The 25,579-nt window shown below is 49.9% G+C and overlaps 1 protein-coding gene across 1 annotated transcript; it reads right to left on the bottom strand.

Moving 5' to 3' along the window:
- Window positions 1-19,255: 19,255 nt before the first annotated feature.
- CRYGS (crystallin gamma S) lies at window positions 19,256-25,194 on the bottom strand. Its single transcript, XM_065640154.1, has 3 exons — window positions 25,174-25,194; window positions 21,756-21,998; window positions 19,256-19,528 (listed from the first exon to the last, which is right to left on the bottom strand). Exons 1-3 carry the CDS (start codon window positions 25,192-25,194, stop codon window positions 19,256-19,258), a joined length of 537 nt encoding a protein of 178 aa, XP_065496226.1.
- Between the last annotated feature and the right edge of the window lie 385 nt (window positions 25,195-25,579).

Genomic DNA, 25,579 nt, shown 5'->3' with positions numbered 1-25,579 from the left:
CTACTCCAGTATTTTGTTAGTGTACTACCACAGAGGGTTGATTTCACCCTTCTGGGGCTTTTTAAAGGTGGGACAGAGCAGGTTCTTGGCACGATTTAGAGAGACATCCAGGATTAGGTTCTGGGCCTGGATGCAGAACCCAAATGGGAGGGAGACAGAAGGGTTGTTTTCCAAGAGCAGAACTGCAGCTGTGGAGAAGTACAGGCCTGGGAGGAGAAAAAAAGATAAATGAATTATTTCTGAAGGACACCAGGCCCAGAAAACCCCTCTGGAAATGCTGTACTCAACTGCAGACACCAGCTAAATAATACCTTGATGATATCAGCTGCTTGACTATAGTCTGGTATTCAGTAAAATCACATGCAGCACTCAGGAATATCCTTATGCATAAAAATAACAACTGCGTGAAGCACCTTCACACAACCTCTTCCTTGTGCATTATTAATATCACACCCCTCCGCCCCAGATTTGCATAGCTGCATGGTCTACACACGTGTATCCACAAATTTACCTGCAAATGAACTCTAAGAAAATGGAAGAATCACCATTTGCGGGCAGTTATGTTGCAAATCTGAGCTACCCGCATAGAGTGGCACCTGATTCTAGAATAACACTGAGGATTCTTAACACTAATAGAAGTGTTCAGGGGTTTTTTTAGGGCACTATTCAAATAAGAGTTAAATTGCATTTAATAAATCACATTTCTCAGTCAAGAGAACACGTTCAGCTTCACATCAGCATCTCAGGACTTACGCGCACACCGAGCAAGGAAGGTAGTGGCGATAAAACAGTTCTCACATGGGAGAGGTGGAGAGCACTCCCTTGATCCTGTTACAGCTGAAACACAACAGTGGAGATGAACTTAGACATGGTTAGCTGGAAGGAGCTGAGCATCACTGGTTAAAACACACCTGCGTCCTAACCAGCCCTTTGTGAAGCAGCGGTTTGGTTAAGCACAACTCAGGTGCTGGATCTGTCTGAAAACCTGAGAGCACTTACCCAAGCCTAGTGCCACATGTGGCTTTTCTAATGGTTTAATCTTTTCAGATGTTTGCCAAGAAGTGTTCAGCAGAGCTCATTTTCCTGATTTTTCTAGATGTGCTCCAGCTACAATTCCCACTTGCAGCCACTTTCCCCTGAGCAGCCTTCTAGATTCTCAGAACTTGTGTTTAAAACAGCCAGTTCTTTGTCCTATTTGCTTTTGTCCTCTTTGACACCTTTGTTTCACTGTCTTCTTCCAGAGCTGCCTTCTCACACAGGTTTTGGATGCAGAGGCCTGCCAAGCTCCAAGCAGGACATCCGCACAGAGACCTGCACAAGTCTCTTCCAACCTGAATTATTTTATGACTGGTATAAAATCTCTCTCCATCATGTTGCATCATCCAATGACAAAAAATAAAGGCAGCCCCGCCACAAAGTCAGATGCTCCCCTGCCTCTTCTAGATGATGCTCAAACCCACTTTTCTAACAATATTTCAAGGCACAGGGGAAGCAACCAGCTCTAAGAAGAATATGCTTGGTGACGATTCCCCATCACCCAGCTGGCTGGGAGCCTGTACAGCAGCTAAGCCCTACCCAAGGGTTTAAGCGGAGCCTTTGTGCTGCGTGTAGCTCAGATAGAACCTCCAAAAAGATGCCTTCAGAGAGAAAATGCTCTGCAAGCTTCATGCTTCAACATACACGCAGCCCCGTCTCGGAGATCTCGCAGCACTACTGCAGGCTCGCCATCTGCTGCTTTACTTTCACCCCCTGGAATATGTCAATAAATTTGCATTAGCTTTCACCAGCCATGAAAGAGTTAATCAAGATCACCAGAATATAACACACAAGCAAAGAAAACAGCCCAACTCAGAAAAGATCCCAGGCTGCTGCTGCAGTTTTTTCCCCTTTTCCGTGTCCTCCATCTTCTTCCGCCTCCAAAACATTCATTTTGCTCCTCTCTTTGATAGAACTAGCTCAAGCAGAGAAAGGGATAAAATAAACCGAAATAAAAAAAATATAAAGAAAATAAAAATAAATCCATAACAAACCCCTTTCAAATACTCACCCTTCAAAAGGATAAAATGATTTCAATTTTGGTCTGTCTCGTTCACTTCCCTCCCCTCTCCCTCCCTAGGTGTATATACATATCTGTATATTTAAAGAGGGGGTTTTTTTAGTATTATTATTTAGTTAATATGAATTACAGGCCTCAAGCTGCCTCCCCTCTAAACCCAAAATGAAGCAGCTCTCTTTTTTCTCCTTTTTTTTTTTTTTCTCCCCTCTTCTTTCCCCCTCACCAACACGATTTACATTCTCAATGTAATGTATTAAAAAGTTGACAGGGCCGAAAGGATTCACATGATGTCGGCTAAGAAACCCAATTTCCATGATGAATTGCCCGGAGCCCCTGAATCACAAACCATTTTTTCCGCTGCTCAGAAGTTGATTTTTTTTTTTTTTTTTTAAATCTTCTTAAAGCTTCTCTCCTAATCTTCGGCTAGAAGAGATGGGTGAAAGGATTTTTTTTTCTAAACTAAGGAAAGTATTAGCATCTTGGTTGTTGTGCATCAAATTTGAAAATGCAAGGTTAGTAATATTTCAAATCGGCTACGGTCCAAGCCACTTGATAAGTACGCTTGCTGTCTCTCGCCGTCTCTCCCCCCTGTCTCTAAGTTTCTGTTGGCAGGAGCAGCACGACCGCGGCAATTGTGTGTGCGAATGTGGGTGCAGGTGGGGTGCTGGGAAAGGAGTCTCACCCCCCACACTTTACCTATTCCTCCCCTTTTTCTTTCCACATGATTTCCAGCAGAGGAGACCCAGCTGTTCCTTACATGATTTGAGACAGGAATGAAGCAGCAGCCAAATCCAAAGCCAAACACCTACTGCTCTGTTTCCCTTTCAGAAACGATGGCCGAGCTCTCCCTTGGATGATGGGATAGAAGCCCTGTGCTGGAATATTGTGCCCTGCAGGCACATATATTTGTTTTTAAATGAACTCCTTCCCTCCAGAGTTCCTAGAGAAAAACCTACTGAGAGGAAATGAGTCATTTTGCCAACTCTAATGAGACATTCAACAGCAAGGGCTTTAATGAGGTTTCCTTCCCTGCTCTCCTCCTTCCCCAGTGTGTAAAAACAAAATGATGGAGGGGCTGCCCCTGGGGATGAAAAACACAGTTTTCTATCCCTGCTTCCAAACCATAGCATTCCTGTTTCCACCATCCCCTACCGCTCACCCACGAAGGAGGAAAATTCTGGCAACCGGTGGATGGAAACACGTAGGAAACAGCTGCCCAAGTGCTTGAGGCTTTTGGGAAACAGCTCAACACTGCAACTGCCAGATGCAAAGCCCAGGAAGATGAAGCAGCACAAATGTTAAGGACTCCAGCATGCAAAGAGTGGTGTCAGAGCCAGGGTTAGCAAAGAAAGGCACTTCCAGGAAATGCAATGCACTTCTTCCCTCTTTATGTGCCAAGACAAAAGGTATTTGCAGCTCTGGGACACTCAAAATACCACTGGGACCAAGCGGGGACCATCCTCTCATGCCATGCCTGCTCAGCATTATGGTCACACAGGACAGTAGCTCAGGAATTGATCCAGAAAACCCGGCACACCCCAGCAGCTTAAATATACACTGTGCAAACACATTTTGAATCTTTTTTTCTAGAGTCATCTGAGGCCTCTCGTATTGGAAGAGACCCCAGACTCCCCCACCTCTGGGAACACAAAGTTATTGTGAAGCTGCTCCTGCAGTGCTACATCTCACCTTAGCCCACCACATCTCTCCACACTTGCTGCCTCCTGTGTTCTCCATCTCTTTTAGCTATTACCCTACATGCCTAAAGGCAAGGAGTCAATTGTAGCCAGCATTTTGCATATAAATTCATCCCACTGAGGAAGAAAAAAAAACAGCTCTGCCAGAAAAGAAGCTGCCTCAAATGCCAGGTTTTTCTTACTGGAAGCAGTGCTGTGATGCCAGAGAAATGCTGGAAGGAGCGAGTCTCTCATGATGCTGGCAGAGCTATTGCATGAGCCTCCACTACCTCTCTGTCATGATCAGTCTTCCTCAGCACAGATTCCAGCAGCTTATTTGATTCTTATTCATAAAAAGCTCTCCCTGCTCCCCTCCAAGTCAGGCTCAGCCTCAGGAGCAAAGCCAGAAGTTCAGGGGGTCACCATTAATGCACAGAAATGTGGACATCGCCAATTTGCTATAGGTACCGGAACCAAGTTTGCATGCAGGGGCTGTACGAGAGGCTGTGGTGTATTAAATACTTCTAGGATACATCTGCAGTTAAGTGGGAGGAACTGGAATCAAGGACCTTAGTGATGTCAATCCACTGAGCAGGACCTAAAGGGGAATATCCAACCACCCCCAGCTGTTCTCCCCCTTGCCCTGGGGATTTACACTCCAAGGCACCCCTCTCTTTCCCAATACCATCCCTCTTAATTAGCAAAAACATCTTTTCTCCCCAATTCAGCCTCTACATTGCAGCATCACAGCACCCATTCTCACTGTTCAGTACTCAAACACCTGTTTCTGAGGTTGATTCCTAAAGCATGTTGACAAAACTCTGGACTGAGACATCCTAATACATCAAGCGAATCACAGAATGTTAGAGATTGGAAGGGACCTCGAAAGATCATCAGTTTTTCTTGTTAGAGCCACATTCGTTAGTCCTGTCTCACACAGAGCTGTGCCCAACAGTTGACTCAACCTCTTTCCCCGGTGTTAACATTGAGGGAGGTGATCCTGAGATTAGGGCCCAAAGATAAGCCTGATGCTACTTTCTTCCAGGTATAGCAGCTGATTTTAATGCACAGATGCCCAGGTGTTAAGTCTTAAGCTCAGGAGTGTCTTGAGCAATTTTAGCTCTCACAGGTTTAGAAAAAACATAGGACTTGAGCAACTGGGCTTTGGAACCAACAAAGCTGAGCTCCATTCCTGCAATCACATCACCAGACTTTACTTTCCTGAATTGAGCACCAGGAACATGTATCCGAAGCAGCAGCAGGAGGGGACTGACCCAGTAAGTATTGCCAGGAGCTAATCCAGTCTGCTCAGGCTGATCAAGGCCCCCTCCTGCATCCTGAGCTCTCAATCCCCACACAGTTCTGCTTCACAGAGGGGCTGGGAGAGCCCCCAAATCCCACTGTGTCCTCTCCTGCTCAGTGCCACTCAGCATCCACCCAGCAATGACATTCCCACCACATCAGAGGCACACAAGGTGATGAGGAGCTGGGTACAAACCAGACCAGGATACCGCAGAGAGGATGAGATCGAGATGACTTGGATGAGAAACATCCCCTGCAATTGCTGAAAGCTTGGCAGACTTCACACCATTTGGGTGCAAGACATGGGACCTGTGTAATTTAAGGCACTTTCCCATGTATTCCAAGGGCTTGGATCAAATTATAACAAGCAAAAAAGCCTAGAGGACTAATTCAAAGGAAATCTGGAGAATTAGAGAAGCGTTTTCCTTGCATGCACCAATACCTTTCAGTGATATTGTCTCTCTCAGCCCACAGGGAAAACATTATCCCAACGGTCAAACAGATAAATGCAAGTTACTAGCACTCTTGCAAGCTATGAAATCTTTCCAGGACTTTGCGTCCTCTATGTAACAATTATTATGTGATTTTTATGATTTGCCTGCCCTGCACTCACCACATCCATGCAAACTCTTGAAAACCAGCACATCATTCCCTCCTTACTTCTCCAGACAACAGCAGAAAACTTGAATGATCTGGGCAACACCATGGGCACCACCTTTTTCTGATTACAGTGGAGTCACAACTCTGAGCAAGTCTCAGCACACCTTTGGTCACTGTCAAATTGTTAGTAAAACACCTTAGAATGTGTTTTGACCTCTCACATACAGAGCAGGTCTAAGGCAGAAACAAGCCAAATACAATTTACATTCAAGACCTACCCAGAAGAGAAGCCAAAGGCAAGACTGGAGACAAGCACATCTACAGCAGAGCTCAGGCCAGGAGTAAAAGCCCAGGTCTGGGCTTAAATGGGGCTCCTGAGCCTTATGGGTAAGGGGTGTGTGGGCAAGAGTCCCAGCTGAGCCTGCTCAAGGTAATTAAAGCCTATTAGTGCACTCAGGGCCCTGGCATTGTATCAGGGATGTCTGTAACACTAGGGCTGTGACCCTTTTTTTTAAGGGCTTCTAAAGCGAAGAAAATACACAGAACACTGAAAACTCCAGGTTTCTTATAAAAATACACCTGGGCGCTGATAAATTAGAACCCTGCTTCTTCAAAGTGTGGTACAGAGACCCCTCTCCCATCCTTAGATCCCTTCCCAGCCTGTTGCCTGCCTTCCTGTGAAGGAGAGAAAGATGAGAAGGATGCTCCACTGCCATGCTCAGCCCCGTGTTTGCCGGGCAGAGCTGCCGATGGGTGCTCGGGGACCGTAGGCAGCTGCCGGTGACTGCAAAGCCAGCAGCAGCCTCCAGCGGCCTGCTGGCAAACAACAGCAGCATGGCTGCGCAGCCAGCGCTCCACAGCAAACAAGCGCGGCCTCATGTCCAACGTCCCACGGCGAACGCCAGCGTGGCTTTGTGTCTGGCATCCCGCGGCAAACGCCAGTCTGGCTTCATGTTTGATGGCCCACAGTGAATTCCAGTTCGGCCTCAAGTCCAACGTGGTAGGGCAAACATCGATGTGGCCTCATATCCAACGTCTCATGGTGAACACCAGTCTGGTTTCATGTTTGATGTCCCACAGTGAACTCCAGTGTGGCCTCACGTCCCACAGTGAATACCGGCGTGGCCCCATGTCCAGCGTCCCACGGTGAATACTGGCGTGGCCTCACGTCTGATGTCCCACGGTGAACACCAACACGGCCTCACGTCCGAAGTCCCACAGCAAACACGAGCATGGCTTTTCATCCAGTGTCCTCACATGGCGTGTCACCATCAGCCCCTCCATCAGATCTAAGCCCACAGGGATTCACAGTTGGCCCAAAGCCAGGAGGACATAGACAATACCCTTTCTACCAAAAAAACAGCTTTTCAACAGCACCATCACACTTGCCTTTGCGTGGGCAGGAAGAAACCTGTCCAGAAATGGTCCAGACGAGTGGGACAGGCCCTTGCCCTGGTTGCATGGACATGTGAGGTGTGACAATGCCATCCCAGCAGCAAGGTGATGTGAAAGGGTACATCTCTTCCACTGCCCTTCACCCTGGTGCAGTTACACACTGTCCTTGGCCAAGTGTGGTTGTGCATACGGCTGCAGGGTCCCAAGGCCTCCTTGGTGGCTCTACCCCGTCGTCCCCCCAAAGGATGGGCTTCATCCTCAGTGTCACCATGCCACCAAAGCCCTAAGTGACCCTAATGACAGAGCTTTGCCTGCCCCAGGTGCCCAGGCCCTTCCATTCCCCAGCATCTCACCGCCTGCGTCGTTCGGGTGTCTTCCCTGAGCTGCTGCACACAGAACATCTTGCGGAGGAGGAGCCCACCCAGGTGCCTGGAGAAGCTGCAAAACAGGAGTGGATGAGCTTGTTTTCTTGTTGTCTGCTTTTTCTTAGTCCTTTGAAATAATCACAAACACAGCAATTATTGCAAAGATAAAATAGCAAGGATTATGAAATCCTCACAGGCAAAGCTCTCCATCAATTAACTAAATCAATCCTTGCTTTAAAATATAATCCACAACAAGAAACCACAGCAAGAGACAATTAAAAAAGAGGCACAACAAATAAATATTTTTGTGGAAGAAAAGGGTGGGAAGGAAAGAGGAGAGATTTTTATCAGAAAGCAGAATAATTTGGAGTAGTTACATGGAACGTACAAGCACTAAAAATATCTCAGCAAGGAACACACTAAGACATACCGCTGAGGTTTTAAAATATAGCTGAGGGACTCACGAGTTTGGAGGCACACACACAAAGAAATGCCTGGATCAAGGTTTTTAAAAGTAGTGCATAAAATTAGGTTCCTCAGTCCACATTTTGGGACACATAATTAGAAAAGCTCTCTGGGACCATGAAGGCCATTCCCCCCATCACAGCACAGCCAATATTGGTTTTTAATCCTCTTTATCACTCACCCATCTCAGCATAAAACCAGCTCCACAGCTCAGTCAGGGGATGCTGCGTTTGGTGCATTGGTAGAGGGGCTTCTCCACAGCCCCCTCGCTCTGCCAGCAGGAGCTGCTTACCAACCATCAGCTTAAATTTCTCCCCCTTCTGATTAATCGCTATTTTAATTCAAGTTTTGCCTAGTGACCCTAGCCAGGGATCAAACCGCAACATTGGGGGGAGATGACAATGTCAAGTCAATGACCAGACACAGTCATTGTGGCACCCCGAAACACACGATGGACATGGAAGTGGTGGAGGGGAGACTCAGGTTAGATGTGAGGAAGGAATTGTTGGCCCTGATGGTGGTGAGAGCCTGGCCCAGGTTGGCCAGAGAGGTGGTGGATGAACCATCCCTGGAGACATCCCAGGCCAGGCTGGATGGGGCTCTGAGCAACCTGAGCTGGTGCAGATGTCCCTGCTCATGGCAGGGGGGGCACTGGGGGAGCTGGGAAGGGCCCTTCAACCCAAACCATTTCACTATTTGATGATTCTATGCCCACATACAGCACCAAACACAAAAAACCTCCATGCTGAAGAGCGCCGGGCTCACCAGACTGAGCTGCATCTCAAACCTCCTTCTCTGGGGTGCTTTGTCTTCCTTTGGAAACTCAGAGCTCTTCTGCTGCAGCAGAGAGAAACCATAAGGGACAACCAAAAAGGTTAATAAAAAGTTGAAAACGTTCTTAAATGACAGCTCGGGCTTGAAATGTGAGTCGTCTGTTTGTTTCTCTTTGTAGCTCGCCTTGAATATCCCTGCTAATTTTTTGAATATTGCTGTAGTGTACAGAAGAATTGCTGATGACACATTTTCCTAACACGCACATTACACAAAAGGAGATTATATTTTAGCCTCTTTTAGAGACTATAAAATCAGATTCATCCTAATGAAACAGCAAATAAAAAGGGTTTTCCCTTTTCTTTCTCAATCTCTTGGCATTTTTTCCTCCTGTGGTTTTATTCTTCTCCCCCCCTGCTCCCCTTTCTTACGTTATCTATGTTTCCTGCTCATTTCAACTTGATGACATGTTGCTGGGACAACTAAGTCTCGTAACCTTCTTAACTTTGCCATTGTTACTGCCTGGAGTGTATTTAGGAGGAGTGTTTTAATTTCTTTTCGAATGCACAGCGCCTGCCCCATAGAAAGATATTAGAAATGGAAGCGAGGGGGGGGGGGGGAAAGGCTTATTCTTCTATAAATGTATGCTATTCAAATCACCTCTTTTTTTATTTCCTTTAAACCCATCATTTGTATGCTGTAGGTCGCTACTTTAAAACCCGGCTCGCTGTTGCTGAAAGGATCACCCGTATAATGATGTCATCCATATTCAGCTGAAATCTCGGCTCCGCCGGAGCCCGGCGCTTCCCTCCCCTCCCTCTGGAAACCCAACCGCAGGCTCCCCACCCCAAATTTGCCCATGGGAATGAGCCACCTTAGCCTGATACCACCAAAAAAAGGGGTCTGGGTGGGGTGTGCATCATGTGCGCGGAAAGACACCGCGATACGCCACTTATACACATCGTTTATATATGGTGCCAGATGCCCCCGTGTCCACTCCCGTTGGACCATATTAAAAAGTTAATTGTACACGTGTTGTTCAGGCGACATCCCCGTCTCTTCGCTGTCAGGTCCATGTCTCCCTGCCGCACTCCTTGTACCTGGATCAATGCTCTTTTAACAACTAATTGATCTTTTATTAACATATAATAACTTACTTATTAAATCTAAATTAAAGACTTAATTGAGACACTTAATCTAGAGTGGCTCAGTATATCACCCTCATAAGCATAATGTATAATTTAATTAATTGACAGAGCTGATAATAGCATGTCATCTGTCACCATTTCTCCTGACCCGGGAGCTGGTTGCAGCCTCAGGATTTTGCCACGGACGCAAACCCAGGAGCGGTACCGCGGGGTTCGGGCACAGACGTCCCCAAGCTGATCCCCACCCCTGCCAAAATGCACACAAATTAACCACCCGCTGCCTAGGATCACAAATCAATATTAAAATTTTGTCTGCTTTAAAGAGGAAAGCTGAACTTGCACCAGATGGTGATGGACCAGTTCAGCCCAGGGATGCTGGAGGAGGGTGACATGGACACATTCCTGGGGACAACCATGCAGGGCTTTATTTCCCCTTCTGCTCCTGCTAAAATCTGAGCCCATGCAACATTTTTTTCCACAGCCAGGTACTTATATTCCCCACCCCCTCGCTACCACTATCTCCCAGCAATAAGGAATTTCATTTTAAAAACTGAAAGATTTAATTTAAAAAATACAAAATGGCAAAGGGAGGGTTTTTTAAATAAAAAAATAAAGGTAAAGAGATGATGGTTGGAACAAAATGTTCTAGAAGAAAGCTGTTCCCTTGGGGTTTCTTTTCTTTAAGCTTTGCATATTACAATTTGAAATTTTTGTAAAGAGATCCCCATTTTATATTCACACTGGTAGCCTGAATTTAAATATCTCTCTCACCTGAGATTAATACAGGCTTCACCCTGAATTACTTCCCAGCTCTGAAGTACAGCTCTGGAGAGCTCAACTCTCCACAAATTCACTTCTCTTTTAGAGGCATAAAAGCTTATGAAATATATGAAATATTAAAATAGCGTGTGTGCTGGGGCAGAGAGAGGGGGAGGGAAGGCTGGGTCAGTGGGGGGGGGCTCCTTTGATATGAAACCACACTTTTCCTCAAATGAAACCATGGATCTGTCAGCACAGGACAACAGACCCAATAAACTTTAAAGGCAAAGATTTCAGCCCAAAAGCTGACGCTCTTTATGCTTTTTTTTTAATTGCTCAGCCCTGCAAAGGAGCAGAACGCAATCCACGCTGTGCGCGACAGAAATCAGCAACAGAAAAATATCAAGTTTCTCCCGAGCAAAACAACGTATTCCCTGCAAATGGGGTTATAAACAAAGTTGTGAACACCAGCTCCTGATTACGCCAAGTCAATATTCACCAAATCCACCTGACGGGGTTGGGGGAAAAGTACTTTGTTTTACATGCTGAGGGCCCATTAGCTAATTGCCATAGAAATCCAGGTGTTTATATAATGATTTAACCCTCGCGGAGCTGTTGCTGGTGGCAGGGCAGACAGCAACATCCCGGTGTCACAAGGACCAGGGCCACCTCTCCTCCCGCATCTCGTTTTTGCCATCGGCTTTGCCATCAGCTTTTCCACCGGAGGATTTTGGCGCCGTGAAAGCCAACCCCTGCCCACGCCGCGCTTGCTTTCATCCTCCGCAAAAAGAAAACTCCCGCTTTTACACACGCAATTTAAGTCGTTTGCTTCGGCAGGTGATGCTCCAAGACCTGCTGGCCCCTCATGGCGTCCCCGGCTGCTCCCACACCAATGACTCCTGTCCCAATTTTTTCCCCGTTTCTCTTTTTTTCCCCCCTTCTTGGTGTTTTTCCGTGTCTTTTCCTCCCAGTGCACCAGGGAAATAGCAGATTCACCATCCCTGGAGGGGTCAAACAGACGCAGAGACGAGGTTCTCAGGGACACGGGACAGTGCCAGCGTTGGATGATGGTTGGACTTGATGACCTTAAAGGTATTTTCCAACCAAAACCATCCTACAGTGTAATTAATGAGGAGCCAAGCAGGGCTGCAAACCTGTTTGCTCATGAGCAGAAGCTGCTGAGACGGAGGTCGCCGATCAGGGATGGCAGAGACAGCCCAAAAAAAAGCAAAAAAAAAAGACTTTACACCACAGCTCAGCTGGCCAGACACCACAGAGACACCCCAAAGGGCAATTCAGTCAGGCAACGAGCCCCGACCAGGCTTTATTCTGGCCACAACAGTTTAGCCAAGAACCCAACTAGAAACAGGGTTTATCCGAATTATTTAGTACTCCGACAACACAAAACACGGGTTCAGACACCAGTTGAGGAAGTTATAGTTGCAGGACCACATAAGAATAATTACAATCCACAGCACGCACACATTCACTCACAAAATAGCAGAACTAGAGGCCGCTTACGCTCAACGGTACCAGAAGGAATAACCGATTGTCTGGGACACGGGAGAACAAGGGCTCGCTAAAAGATATTTCCAGAAAAAAAAATAAAAATAGAAACACTCATCAAAGAAGACGTGAGGGCTCTCAGTCCTTGGAAGTTGCCTTAGATGGTCCTTGATCTCCAGGAGGGCTCTGCTCACACGCTGTCGCCCCCCGAACGCCCCTCAAAAGGACGCAACCGCCCCCTGGTCGCCATTTTATAGCCCGTGGGATCCGCTGCGGCCATTAAGGGCCGCTCCAGAAGCGCCTCTGCCTCTCATTGGCTGAGAGCCCTGTCCGTTAACCGGGGGCCCCGCCCCTCACCGGGGGAGGAGTCACCGTGTCCTGAGGGGGGGACACGAGAGGTGCTGAAGGGCCGTTAACTGCCCCATTGGCAGCTCGGGGTGTCCTCAGCGGGGTGTGTGACTGTCACAGTTTGGGGTGAAGGGACCTCCCCAGCTCCCCCAGTGCCCCCCCTGCCATGAGCAGGGACATCTGCACCAGCTCAGGTTGCTCAGAGCCCCGTCCAGCCTGGCCTGGGATGTCTCCAGGGATGGTTCAGCCACCACCTCTCTGGCCAACCTGGGCCAGGCTCTCACCACCCTCAGGGCCAACAACTTCCTTTTATCCAGCCTGAATCTCCCCTCCTTTAGTTTAAAACCATCACCCCTTGTCCTATCGCAACAGGGCCTGCTCAAAAGTCATCCCCATCTGTCTTACGGGCCCGTGTTAAGGGGGACAACCTCCAGTTTGGGACACGCCAGCAGGGTCCTGCTCATGGATGTCCCCAGAGGAAGCGTCGCCGCCGCTGGCGTCGACCAGACAGGCACATTTGGGGATGTTTCTGTGATATTTGGTCGTGGTGCTGCCTCTTGGCGGCGGCATTTTCCACACGGTGTACGGCTGGTTTTTTGGGAAGGTCCTTGCCGCTGCGACAGAAACGTCTCTGCAGCTGCTCCGTTCTGCCGCCTGCAATATATTTCTTTGCTAGCGCCGCTCGTCTGAATCGAATGTAGTTTATTTCATTTTAAGAAGCCTTTTTATTTTTTTTTTTCATTTCAGGAAAATGAATGTTAGAGCCAGATAAGAAACTATAGTCTGCTTTCAAGAAGGTTACAAGAAAACTGCATCTTGCATTACTAATCCTTTATCTTTCATGTTAACAAAAAGATTACTGACATATTTTTGAATGAAAGAAAATAAAATAGCAAATGCATCTAAAGAACTGTGTAACTTTCATGCAACACACAAATCGGTTGTTCGACGTGGGAAAAAAAATAAGGAGGGGGGAATGAAGGGAAAATTCATAATACATTTCCCTTTGTAAAGTGAGCAAACCAACTTTCTATAATAAGAGAAACTAGTGGAGGACGAGATGCTCCTTTCATAAACAAAGGATGATGTTCTTTGTACGGGAGGCTGGATTCGGAGGGTAGAGGACGAAATCTGGATTTCCAAGGCGGTTCCACCAGCCCAAAATCAGACGCAGGGTGAACGTGTCCCACCACCTGGGCCACCTTGGGGACAGACAGTTGTCACAGGGGACCGGGACGGTGCGTTCCCCCCGCAGAGCATCGCTTGGTGCCCCCCCCGGGACCAAATCCACCGGGGGTTGAGCTTTTCTGGTGCTTCTCTCCCCAAACCTCCCTGCAAATCCCAGTCCTGATCCTCAGCCCTGCTTCTCCCGCAGAAAACATCCCCCTGCCTTGGCACACAGCGGTTCATTAGGAAACCCATAATTGAATTCCCTGACCATTCAGTTCTAAAACCCCTTTGATCGAGAATTAGTTAATTACATTGGGCCCAGTATATTCCTTGTTACAAATTTCGCCCGTGTCCCCCAGATATGCGATGGCAGGCGCCGCTCGCATTGTGTCCTTTGAAACGGCGTTTTAGGAGCCTTTGAAGCTCTCCCCCCTTAATGACGCATTGTTCGTTAATAAGTTGCCTGTAACATTCCCCCATTAGGAAATCGCTGTCTGCCGACTCGCTGAGTAATAATAATCCCAATGTAATTGATAATGTGGGAGAATAAATGGGGATAGGCGCTACCTGGAGAATAGGGTGGAGGGAAGAGCGCGGTCGCTGCATTCGTCCCCGCCGACGTCCTTCGCCGCGCTCGCCCTGCCAAAAATCCCTTTGACTTTGAGAATCAAAACTCCCGACGGCTGATAAGAGCCGGGGAGATGGCGGGTGGAGAGGCTCTGCCTCCGGTCAGGGTTTCTGGGGAAGGCGAGAGGAGATAAGGAGCACCTGGAAGCGCGAGAGGAGAGGAGGCAGATGGGGAGATAACGCTGAGATGGGGAGATTGCAACTCGCAGGGCTCAGCAAGGACAGGTTTAATGCGGAGCAAAGGTGGCGGAGCCCCTTTGTCCCCCTCCTTTAGGGCTGTGCCCTCCCCAAGCAGCAGCATCTCAACAAAAAGCCCGCCCCAGCCTCCGCAAAAAGTCATGGAATGGTGTGGGTCGCTGCCCAAATAACCTCCCGTGGGGTGTCCGGCCCCCCCGAGCACCCGTCATCCAGGCAGGGTGCTGCTCCCTGCTGCTCCCAGCTCACTGACACATGGATTTTGCCCTTCCTTTTGAAATAATTGCTTTTTTCCCTCCTCCCCCCAAAAAAGATGAGGTCTCAGCTCTGCACCCAGGAAAGACGTCCCTGCGGTGGCTGTGCAGATGTCTTGTCCTGGCTGGGAGGGCATCTTGTTCCTGCCATGGAAAGCTCTCCTTGCTGAAACATCCCAAGTAGTTTGGGACAAAAAAAAGCTGAAAAACCTCACATAGGAAACCTGCTCTGCCTGTGGGGGAATTTGCTCTCCAAGAGCATCCAGAGACCCGGAGACTGAGCTCATGTCAGTCACACAAACTCACTACATGGAACAGAATCAGTGCTGGGAACTCTCGGAGCTTTTCCTTCCAGCACCCTGCACTGGAGCTACTCAGCCATGCCCATCAGTTTTCACTCTAAAACTGACCTAAAATCAAGGAAGTTTAACCAAAAGGGTTAAATATCTCCCCTTTCTTCTCCAGCCAAACCCAAACGTGGTAGTTTCAAACTCCTGAAAGCATCGCTTTGCTTTAACTCCTGTCAAAACGTCTTTTAGTTGCTCTGTTTTGCTTTGACCATCTTCTGAGACCCGCAAAACACTGGTCCCACTGCACATGGCTCCGGCTGCACATTGTCCCCTCTTGGGCCTTGAAAACTGCTCCGCTTGCAAGGTCTCATCTCTTCCATTTGCTTCTATTGCCCTCTGCTGGGGACCGTCACAGGGACGGCTGATCCCTGGGCGCTGCTTTTGTCTCCTTCTCCCTCTCTGCAGTTTTTGGGGAGCCGCAGGTTAGGGTGCCAGCACAGCAGCGATCCCCCGTCACCACCCAAATGTCCCAGAGAGGCACCTCTTGCCTGTGACATCTGTTTGTGGCCACCACATCTGGCCAAGAGGACATGCACGGTTGTGAGCAGACACTGGGAGAGGTCTCCAGGGCATGTTTATGGGTGCACGGATGCGTGTGAGATACGAAGAAGCTCCTACTTGTGCGCAGCTCGACAGCTCTGTGCGCCCTGAGCTGGGCCGGGCTTTGCGCACAAGCTCAAACCAGGACGGCCCAGCTCATCCTGAAACACTTTGTGCAACCTCTGCCCTTTGGCCGGGGTCAATAGGGGTGGTTTGCACATAAAACGGAAGAAAAGAAGATTTCTGAAAGAGTCGCACTGGCAAAACCAAAGCACGTGTCAGGGCAGTGGTGGAGTCACCATCCCTGGAGGGGTTGAACAGACGGAGATGAGGTTCTCAGGGACGTGGGGCAGTGCCAGGGATGGGTTACGGTTGGACTCAATGATCTTGAGGGGCTTTTCCAACCAATATGATTCTATGATAACCACCAGTGAGGACCTTCAGAGACTGCCCAGGTCCGGTCCAAAGAAGTGGCTGAACCCACAGAGCCTTTGGTTTCAGCAAGAAGGGCTCCAAGGGGACCAAATGGCGATGAAGTGTTGCACTGAAGTGACATTAGTGACCTTTGCTGGCCAAGTCAAGGTGCCATCAAGTTGTCCGACGGCTCTAGATGGAAGAGAAGCCCCAGAGAACCCCAATGGGCAGTGTGACAGCTCAGGCCAGAATTTCTGCTGCAACCCGGGAGCATCGCCGCTGGAAAGCCCGAAAGCAGAGGGCAAACATGGGAGCACGGGCTGCTCGTGTCACACACACTGCGGTGACAGCTCCAGCCCAGCCTGGGAGTGATTTTTGCGGGGGACAAAGCTGAATTCGTGCAGCAATTTCTCCCAGCTCAGGCAGATAGGATGCTCTGGCGCAGCGATAACCGTGCCCCACGCTGGGCTGCCACCAACTGGCTCCGAAAAGGAACAAATCGGCAGCATTCAGAGCAATATTCTTCATTTCCAAGCATGTCATTTCTGCCCTCTGGCAAAAAGTCCCACCACCCCCCGCCCCCATCTTTTTAGCAGCTTTTGTATTTCACGGGGTTGAATCGAAGGTGGAAAAGGGGAGGAAAGAAACCGGAGACCAGTTTATTTTGAGAATTTGGGGGGTTTCGGCAGCAGGGAGATGGTGCGGGGTAGGGGGAGACTCTCCCAAACCCAGAGAGGAAGGGGACAGGAGAACAAAGATGGGTCAAGGAGCAGAAGAAAGAGAAGCCACCACCCCCAGGGTGTCCTGGGGTCCCCTGGGGACATCCAGCTCTGAGGGAGACGCTCTGTCCTCCTTCCAAATATCGCCACCTCCCACCTGGACCCGCTTCTCTGCAGCTGATGGAGAAAAAGTTTGGAGAAGAGCAACACGGGGGGAAAAAGAGGAAAAAGCAGCAGCGGGTTTTGGGCACCGAGGGAATGGAAATCAAGGTGGCTTCAAGATTTCGTGCCCTCGGTCGCAGCCGGCACCGAGGAGGGGGGATAGACCCTGCACAGCGGGCTCTGCTTCCAAAAATCCTTGCACACCCACCGGATTGCAGCTGATGGAGGAGAGGAACGCCTTATAGCAATTAATTCCCAAAGTGTAATTAACATCCGGGCCGGCTCGGTGCAATCCCCAGCTGTTAATGAAGCATGGCACCGCTTTAATTCCTGCTACGTCGCACCATCTTCTTATTAAATCCAGGAGTGGGTTCCATCACATTTCCCTTAAAGGGAAAAGGGAAAGAGAGAGAAATGGAGCAGGATTTGTCTCAATGAAATAGGAGAGATTAGAGTTTGCCGGATAAAGAAAGTAGGAGAGGGGGGAGGGCACAAAATATGAAATTTCGTCGGCGTGTGCGTGCGCACGGGCATCTCTATATTCTCTCTCGCAATGACCTCCTTACGCCTCATCCATCAGCCTGGGGTTGGCTTATTCTAACGAGCGGAGCCTTTTTCTGGTGTCTACCAGGCCCATCAGACACAATCTGCATGCCAATTACCGGAGCAGACCCCCTGATACCGAGAAATGGAAATGAGCTGTCAAGCGAAAAGCGGTGGCGGCGGGTTGGGTTTGGATCGCCTGCGCTCCCGCTCGTGTCCGTCCGCACCCCGCTCGGCGTGCGGCCGCGACAAGGGAGCCCCTGATGGAAAAAGTCATCTGGAATAATAATTTTAAAAATAAAAATTAAAAAAACCCCCACCCAACTAGCATATTTTATTGTTGTTCGCCTCGGTTGCCAACGCTCGGGGCACAATGCAAAATTCACCAGAGGGCAAGAGCCGGTGGGAGGAGGGGGAAAAGAGTTGGGATAATTGTGTTTTTGTGGTGGGTAGATCAAGGGATGTAAGGGAAGGACGTGGAGAGGAAATGTCACCGTGAGGACAAACCAGAACCAGGTCTGGTTCCTTCAATGCTCCAGGGTGGATGTTCACCAGCAGCGCCGGGGTGCAGCACCCCAAATCTGCTGGCTGTGGGTCTGGCACCCACTGCGAGGAGGGACAAAACCCACCCCAGGGGACGTAGAACAGAGAAACGAGCTGCCCACGCAGACATCCCCCAAAATCAGGGTGCCAACCAGAGTATACCTACCTACAGGAGGTTTTCCTTCAAAAATAGGGATGGCAACAGGCTCCCCGCAAAAAAAAGCAGCCAGGGCATGCTCAAGATGGTGCCTTACAGCCCTCAGAGCTTGGAGAGCTTTGGAGAAATATTTTGGGGAAAAAATGCACCAAAACCCAACCGTAATGCTGAATCATCTGCATCCTGCATCCCACGAAGCCATGATGGAGGAGAGTGGCAAAGGGGGGACAGAGGCTGGTCAAGGAGATGGTGCATCCCCCTTTACAAAGGGCTGGAATGGGGCAGGGGACTGAGGATGGGGGCGGTTCAAGTGCAGGGCCATGGCAGGAGGAGGAGGAGGAGGAGGAAGGCAACTCTCTTCATCCCACCTTTGTGCCAGGGGAAGCCTGTGGGGCTGGAGCTGCCCCTCTTGGCAGCTGCGTTCCCGGGGGTTCGTGGCACCGCGGCTTGACAAGCATCACTTAACCTACCTCCCCGCTCCATAATAACATCATACATCAGTGGGGAGAGCCCAGGGAGCACGGCCGGACCAGCTCTGCTGCCACATCAGCATCATTAGCACAAGGGCCCTTGGCTCGATACGCAAACGGGCTGCAGGTCCCCAGGAGAATGCCTGGCGCAGCAACATCGGTTATTGCTGCATGGCTGTGGCACAGGCCCAGCCTGACATCTAGCGGCACTGGGCAAATTGGGGCAAACTGGGAGCTCTGGGGAGCCCAACGGCCCCCTCTGCTCCCTGTGTGTCTCAGGCGCCTGCAGATCTCCTCATAGAATCCCAGAAGAGTTGGGGTTGGAGGGACCTTACCAGCTCCCCAGTGCCCCCCCTGCCATGAGCAGGGACATCTGCACCAGCTCAAGTTGCTCAGAGCCCCGTCCAGCCTGGCCTGGGATGTCTCCAGGGATGGTTCAGCCACCACCTCTCTGGCCAACCTGGGCCAGGCTCTCACCACCCTCAGGGCCAACAACTTCCTTTTATCCAGCCTGAATCTCCCCTCCTTTCATTTAAAACCATCATCCCTTGTCCTATTGCAACAGGCCCTGCTCAAAAGTCATCCCCATCTTTCTTATTGGCCCCTTTTAAGTACAGAAAGGCTGAAATAAGGTCTCCTCCAGGAACAAGAAGGACAGGCGGAGCTGAGTGACTCAGTTGCTTTATTGACGCCCCCTGGCAGCCCCATCCCCGGGCTGCCTCACTCGGCGATGCTGCGGAAGGACTGGACGGCAGGACTGGCCGCCCCCCACTCCACGGGCTTGCGGTACTCGCCCTTGGTGAGCAGGTACTGCCGGCCCCGGTAGTTGGGATGTTCGTAGAAAACCCAGACGCCCTCCAGGACCCTGCAGGCGTGGACCTCCCGCATGTGCCACTTCTCCATGATGGAAGGGCAGTCTTCGGTGGCTTCAAACATCTGTCCGCCAAAATCGCCCTTCTCAAAGAGCTGGATGTGGCCCCGGCCTCCACTTGGCTAGAAAAAGGGAGGAGAAAAATGGAATCAACGCGTCCCCAGCTTTGCCCGTCATCAGCGAATGGGAACAGAGCTGATTCGTGGTCAGACTTGGACCAGGCACCAACCACCCCCTCAGGACAGCTGAACAGCCCCCAAAAGGGCAGTGGGAGGCACCTGCAATAATTTCCGTGCAAAGAAAGCATAGAAGTACTGAGGCCCAGAGCATTTGGGGCTCAAAGCCCCATCACAGCCCCAGTTTTGCAGGGAGGGATGAGGCCACGTCAGCGGGTCCTGGGCTCCGTCCTGCTGCTGCCACGAACCCTTCAGCTCCACGTGAGCATCAGGAGAGACGGGACCCCCTCCGCTCCCCGCTCCTCCGGGCAACCAGGAGTTTAATGAGCTGCTGACCCCAGCTGGGTTGTATTCCAGGCAGACGCAGCGCAGGTATTTTCCACTGTGTTTTGAAGCGCTGTGTTGCCCGAAGGCGCTCACGGCAGTTTTAATCTGCAGCTGCCTGGACAGCATCTCCCCCCTGCCTCCCCCAGCCCGGCTCTGCAGGGGCTCTCAGATCCAAGCGCTGATGCTGCAGCTTTTCTGGGGGTCTCTGAGCAAGCGGCAGTTCCCCACGCAAACCCCCAAACATGGGGGGAATCCAGGCATCTGCTGGATATGGTCCCTGCATTTCATCCTGATAGAGGAAGCTGTGCTGCTGTTACACCTCCCGTGCGTTTCAGCTCCATCGCTTAGGCCAGATCAGTGCTCTGAACTGGCTGGAAACTCTCCCTAAGCAACAGGATTTAGACCTAGCTCAAATCCAGAACAGGTTTAAAGTGGTGTTACACCTCCAGTCATAAAAGCAAAACCCTTCCCCAGCTGTGAGACCTGGGACACCACAGCTGTGCTGCTCAAGTCAGTGATGCATGGAGGAACGACCCCAGGCACAAGCACAGGTTGGAGGGACCTGCTGGAAAGCAGCTCTGCAGAGCAGGACCTGGGAGTTCTGGTGGACAACAGGGTGACCATGAGCCACCAAGGAGCCCTTGTGGCCAAGAAGCCAGCGGTACCTGGGATGCATGAAGAAAAGTGTGACCAGCAGGTCAGAGAGGTTGGAGGTTGTTCCTCCCCCTCTACTCTGCCCTGGTGAGGCCACATCTGGAGTTTTGGGTCCAGTTCTGGGCTCCCCAGTTTAAGAAGGACAAGGAATTACTGGAGAGAGTCCAGCGGAGGGACACAAAGATGCTGAGGGGTCTGGAGCTTCTTTCTGATGAGGAGACACTGAGAGAGCTGGGGCTGTTGAGCTGGAGAAGAGAAGCTGAGAGGGATCTGATCAATGGGATCAATATCTCCGGGTGGGTGTCAGAGGATGGACCAGACTCTGTTCAGTGGTGCCCAACGCCAGGGTGAGGGGCAACGGGCACAGACTGAAACACAGGAGGCTCCATCGGAACATGAGGAGAAACTTCTTTGCTGGAAGGTGCCAGAGCCCTGGAACAGGATGGCTTCAAGTGTCATTCCCACTCCTGGTGACACCAGGGCTCTTCTCCCCATGTCCACGCTGCCCAGAGGGACTTGGAGACACTCAGATTCAGTTCCCTGTGTCAGAAGTAGCCCTGGCTGGTTAGAGGTGAACAAACTGGTCTGAGTGCTCCTGCAAACCCCACATCCTGCTGGGACAAGCCTTGCACCCACCAGCAGATTTGGATCAGTCAGCAGCAGCAAAGTGAAGAGCGATCTGCCCAGACACTGAGGTCCCTGGAAGAACATGCAGATAAAACTGCTGCTGTTACCAGAAACACACCTACAAAGTGCTTCGAGGGACCTGATTTTTCCCCTTGTGATAAGAGTGGAAGAGATTTATCTTCTCCACTTGTAGAATCATTTTGGTTGGAAAAGACCCTCAAGATCATCCAGTCCAACCGTTCCCCCACTCCTAGCACTTCCCCATGTCCCTGAGAACCTCATCTCCGTCTGTCCAACCCCTCCAGGGATGGTGACTCCACCACTGCCCTGGGCAGCCTGTTCCAATGCCCCACAGCCCTTTGGGGAAGAAATTGTTCCCAACATTCAGCCTCAACCTCCCCTGGTGCAACTTGAGGCCATTTCCTCTCGTCCTGGCGCTTGTTCCTTGGGAGAAAAGACCAAACCCTTCCATGTTACGAACAACTTGCCATTTGCACCAGCACACTAAAATCCTTAAATGACAGGTGTGTAGTTAAGGTATCCCTTGGGAAGAGGTCACACTTACTATCTGGATGGCTTTGCAGGAGCCGAGGCGGTCGTTGAGGCCCATCCAGTGATGGTAGTCAGGATACTCGCCGTGCGTCAGAACGTACATGTTCCCAGAGAAGTTGGGTCTCTCGTAGGCCACCCAAGTGCCTCCATCCACCCGGATGGAGTTGCAGCGGCTCAGGTAGGTGTGAAAATCGGGGCAGTCACTGTCGCACTCGTAGTAACGGCCTAGGAAATTCTTGTCTTCATAGAAGGTGACCTAGAGACAAGCAGAAGAAGGGAAGCAGGGAGTTTCCTCATCACCCAGCACATACCATGCCTGTATCCGTATTCTAGCCACATCGCGGTGTGAAATATCTGAAAACAAAGCCCTTGAGATGTCAAAAACTCATCAAGCCCAACCATTGAGCAGGACCAACTGCATCTCAACAAACCTCAGCCACCGATTCCCAGCACCCAGTTCCATCCCAATCCAACCCAAAGCTCCCTTGGTGAAGGTCCCTGTCCTCTTTGCAGCAAAACACTTAAATCATTTCCCTCCCACCTTCTCTAGGATCAGTAGTTACTAAACTATGGCCAAGGGAGCCAGCAGTAGCCAACAGACTGCACTAAGCAGAGTTTCACTTAGTCTGGCTTACCGAGCATTTGCAACTAGGCCTTTACCGAGCATCTCTTTCCTCCTGGGCCTTGTCTTCCAGCCCCGTGATCGTTCTGCTTGTTCCCACTCTAATGGTCCCCAGTTGGCTTCTTCAAAAGTCAACGCCAAAACTGGACATCCCATGAGCTTTAGCAGTGCTGAGAAAAACTCCAGGAGCGTTCCAGGTACATGGTGGATAGCACAGGTCTTCAGACACGCGAGGGTTGTGTTTGCGGTTGGCTGCTTCTGCTTTGGTTGCAGCAAGTTTGCAGTACAGCTGATGGATTTCTGACCCACCACCACGTTTCTTTCCCAAGACCTGACTGCAACACCCTTGGCTTAGGGACGCTTTTTCCCTATTTGACCACAACCCGTTCTGAAATGATCTCGAGAGCAAACCCCGTTCCTCCTGCCGAGGAATCGCCAAAACAGCCAGCCCTGAGAGGTGACATGCTTTCTTCAGAAAGCCCTTTGTGGAAACATTGCCAAGTCCTAGACCCAGACCGGTCCTTCACACATCCTTCCAGATGACAATTAGCCACCAAGAGCTGCTCTTCGCAATAGGCGTCCTGAACCATCACGTCTATTTTGACTCTATCCTTTGCTTGCTTATGGTACTGTGACGCCAGACCATACAAAAAATTACAATAGTTTATTTAACAGACGCGGAGATGAGGTTCTTAGGGACATGGGGTAGTGCCAGGGTTGTGTTAACGGTTGGACCCGATGATCTTAAAGGTCTTTTCCAACCAAAATGATTCTATGAATCCATCTCAACAGATCCCCTCCACCTGCACCCAATCACCTGCCCATCTTCCAGCTTAGCAGGAGTTTCATTAATTACTCCAGCATCTTCTAGAGTCTTGCATTGACTCAACTGATGTACAAATTGGTTGATCCAATGCAGTGCACACTCAAGACAGCATTTCACCACTTGCCAAGAGAATTTCTCTAGCCACCGCAATTTGAACATCTAACGTGCAGAACCCCGTAATCCATTTTTCCCATAGTTTTCCCACAGCTTGAGCATTAAGACACACAAACACCTTTTGCTCCTGGCTGGTTGTATATCACCTACGTGCTTTGGCTGCCGACATTGCTCTAACATCAGCGCTGTTAAAACACTGTTCATTGTCACCGCTTCAACCCAGGAGACAAATTCCAACCTAGAACAACCCGCTTACTGGGGGTTTTTTTCCATTCACTTTGTGTTAATAAATAATTTAGCTGCAGTTTTCTTTAGGCTGGTTGGTCAGTGTGTCCCACCAGCCTGAGCAGGCATTTGGGGACTCAGACTAATTATGCCAGAGGATTTATGTCCTTGCTCTTGTGGCCTGGTAGTAGACTTTTATTTAGATAATGTCATTTCCCTCACATTTTCGTCTTGCTTTCAAGAGCTGGATCTCCCATTATGAACCAGTCATTTCAATTCCAGATTCATCGCTTCGTTTCAGTCGCATCTTACCCCAACGCAATCACCTTCCTTCAGTAACAACTTAGGTTGTGGAAAACAATGTTTAATAACGTTTAATTCTCTCCTTCGCCCTTTTCTTCTCCCTGGAACGTGCGAGGCAAGAGCACAGCACAGAGAAAAGATGTGATTTGCATTGAATTCGCTCCTCCTGGACATTTTGTTGCTCCACAGCAGCACATAGTGACCACATTCCCTGTAGCAGGGACCTGGCGCTCAGCAGGATAAAGACAGGACAGGTTTAAGTCTCTTTAAGTGAACAAGAGACTCAAGCATGAATCAGTTTCACTTCTCCAGCGCCTTCTTATGTACAGGGACATAAAAAATGCACCACTGTGATCTGGCAGCCCCCAGGTCAGAAGGGAGCAGCACACTGCGTTCAGTTCTAGTGCCTGCTCAGAAATAGCCAATTATCTTTGAGCCAAGATCACAGAAAAAAGGTGTGGAGAAGTAGAGACTGAATCCAGATCTTCCACAGCATCAGCCAGTGCCTGCAAAACCTCTCTGCCCCTCGGGTCCTGCAGTCAACACAGGTTACAAGGAACAGAACCCCAAAGCAAAACTAATAAAATTTAAAGATGTATATCTGTCCACAGCCTCTCAACTCTTATTTAAGATTTGACAGGAGAAATTGGCCACTAGCTCCAAGTTGTCCCCCTCCTTTCCCAGCTGTTTGTCCCAGCCCAACCTGCAACAAGGTCTGCGTGATCAACCGGCTGTGCAAACTTCAAGACCACGGCGTTGGAGCGGGATCCCCATCTGATGCGCATCGCTAACTGCGGCCAAGCTTCCTGATCCGCCTTCTGCTCCAGTTCCAATTCAGTTCTGCCGATGCCACCACATCACCAGGCCGGTTTGCATCTCTCGGGGAATGTTTTCAGGCATCTTTCTGTCGCAGCAAAGCCTTTGTTCTGACATTGAAGATGTGGTGGCTGCCGCTGGCATCAGGACTTGGTTCCACTCGAGGAAGCGTCCATGAGACTCTGCTCATCACGTTCGCTGCTGGCACAGAAGCCTCCACCATCAACTTACAAGGCATCAGGTCCTGCTGCATTTTAAAATATGCCCTCACCAGTCACTGTGTTCCTCTCCATCCTCTCGCAGAGCCAGACCTAGAGGAAACAGCCAGGATCTGGGAAAAGACTAGGGAGGGCTCAGCTCCAGCTTCCCTCCAGCCCAGGAGGGGTTTCGGGCACCTCCTCTTGCCAAGTGACTGACAGAGGGGAAAGCTGTCAGCAGAACAAAAAAAAAAAGATTCCACAACTTACCCCCCAATAAATTCTGTACTCTGAGCCCCAATCACAAATAGGCTGCAAATAAACTTACCTTGGTTCCAGCTCTGGACATTTTCCGTTCCAGCCAAGCTCCCTGGCGCTGGAGGAACGTCAGAAGCTGTTACAAACAGCCAGGATCTCAGGCGCCCTTTTTATAACGGGCTTGTTTTAAACCAGACAGCCGCTTCGTCATGAGAATGGGATCCAAAATTTGAGTCAGTGATTCTGAGGCTATAGCCCGTTTCCAGAAAAGCAAACAGGATTATGGAATAAAGAAAGGCTTCGCCATCCTTCCTTTGTTACCATTTGCTGAGTCAGAACACCAAAACTCGGCCAAAATGCACTCAAAACACGCAGCCCCCTGCCAAGTCCTGGAAGACGGGGGATGATTTGGCTGCTCTCTCCCTTTCAAGCGTGTTAAACAAGGAGAAATCCTCGTTGGCTCTAAAAGCCCATCC

The sequence above is a fragment of the Caloenas nicobarica genome, chromosome 8 (assembly GCF_036013445.1).
Source record: "Caloenas nicobarica isolate bCalNic1 chromosome 8, bCalNic1.hap1, whole genome shotgun sequence".
NCBI lineage: Eukaryota > Metazoa > Chordata > Aves > Columbiformes > Columbidae > Caloenas > Caloenas nicobarica.
Note: the sequence above shows the minus strand (reverse complement) of the source record. Positions and strands in the feature narration are given on the sequence as shown.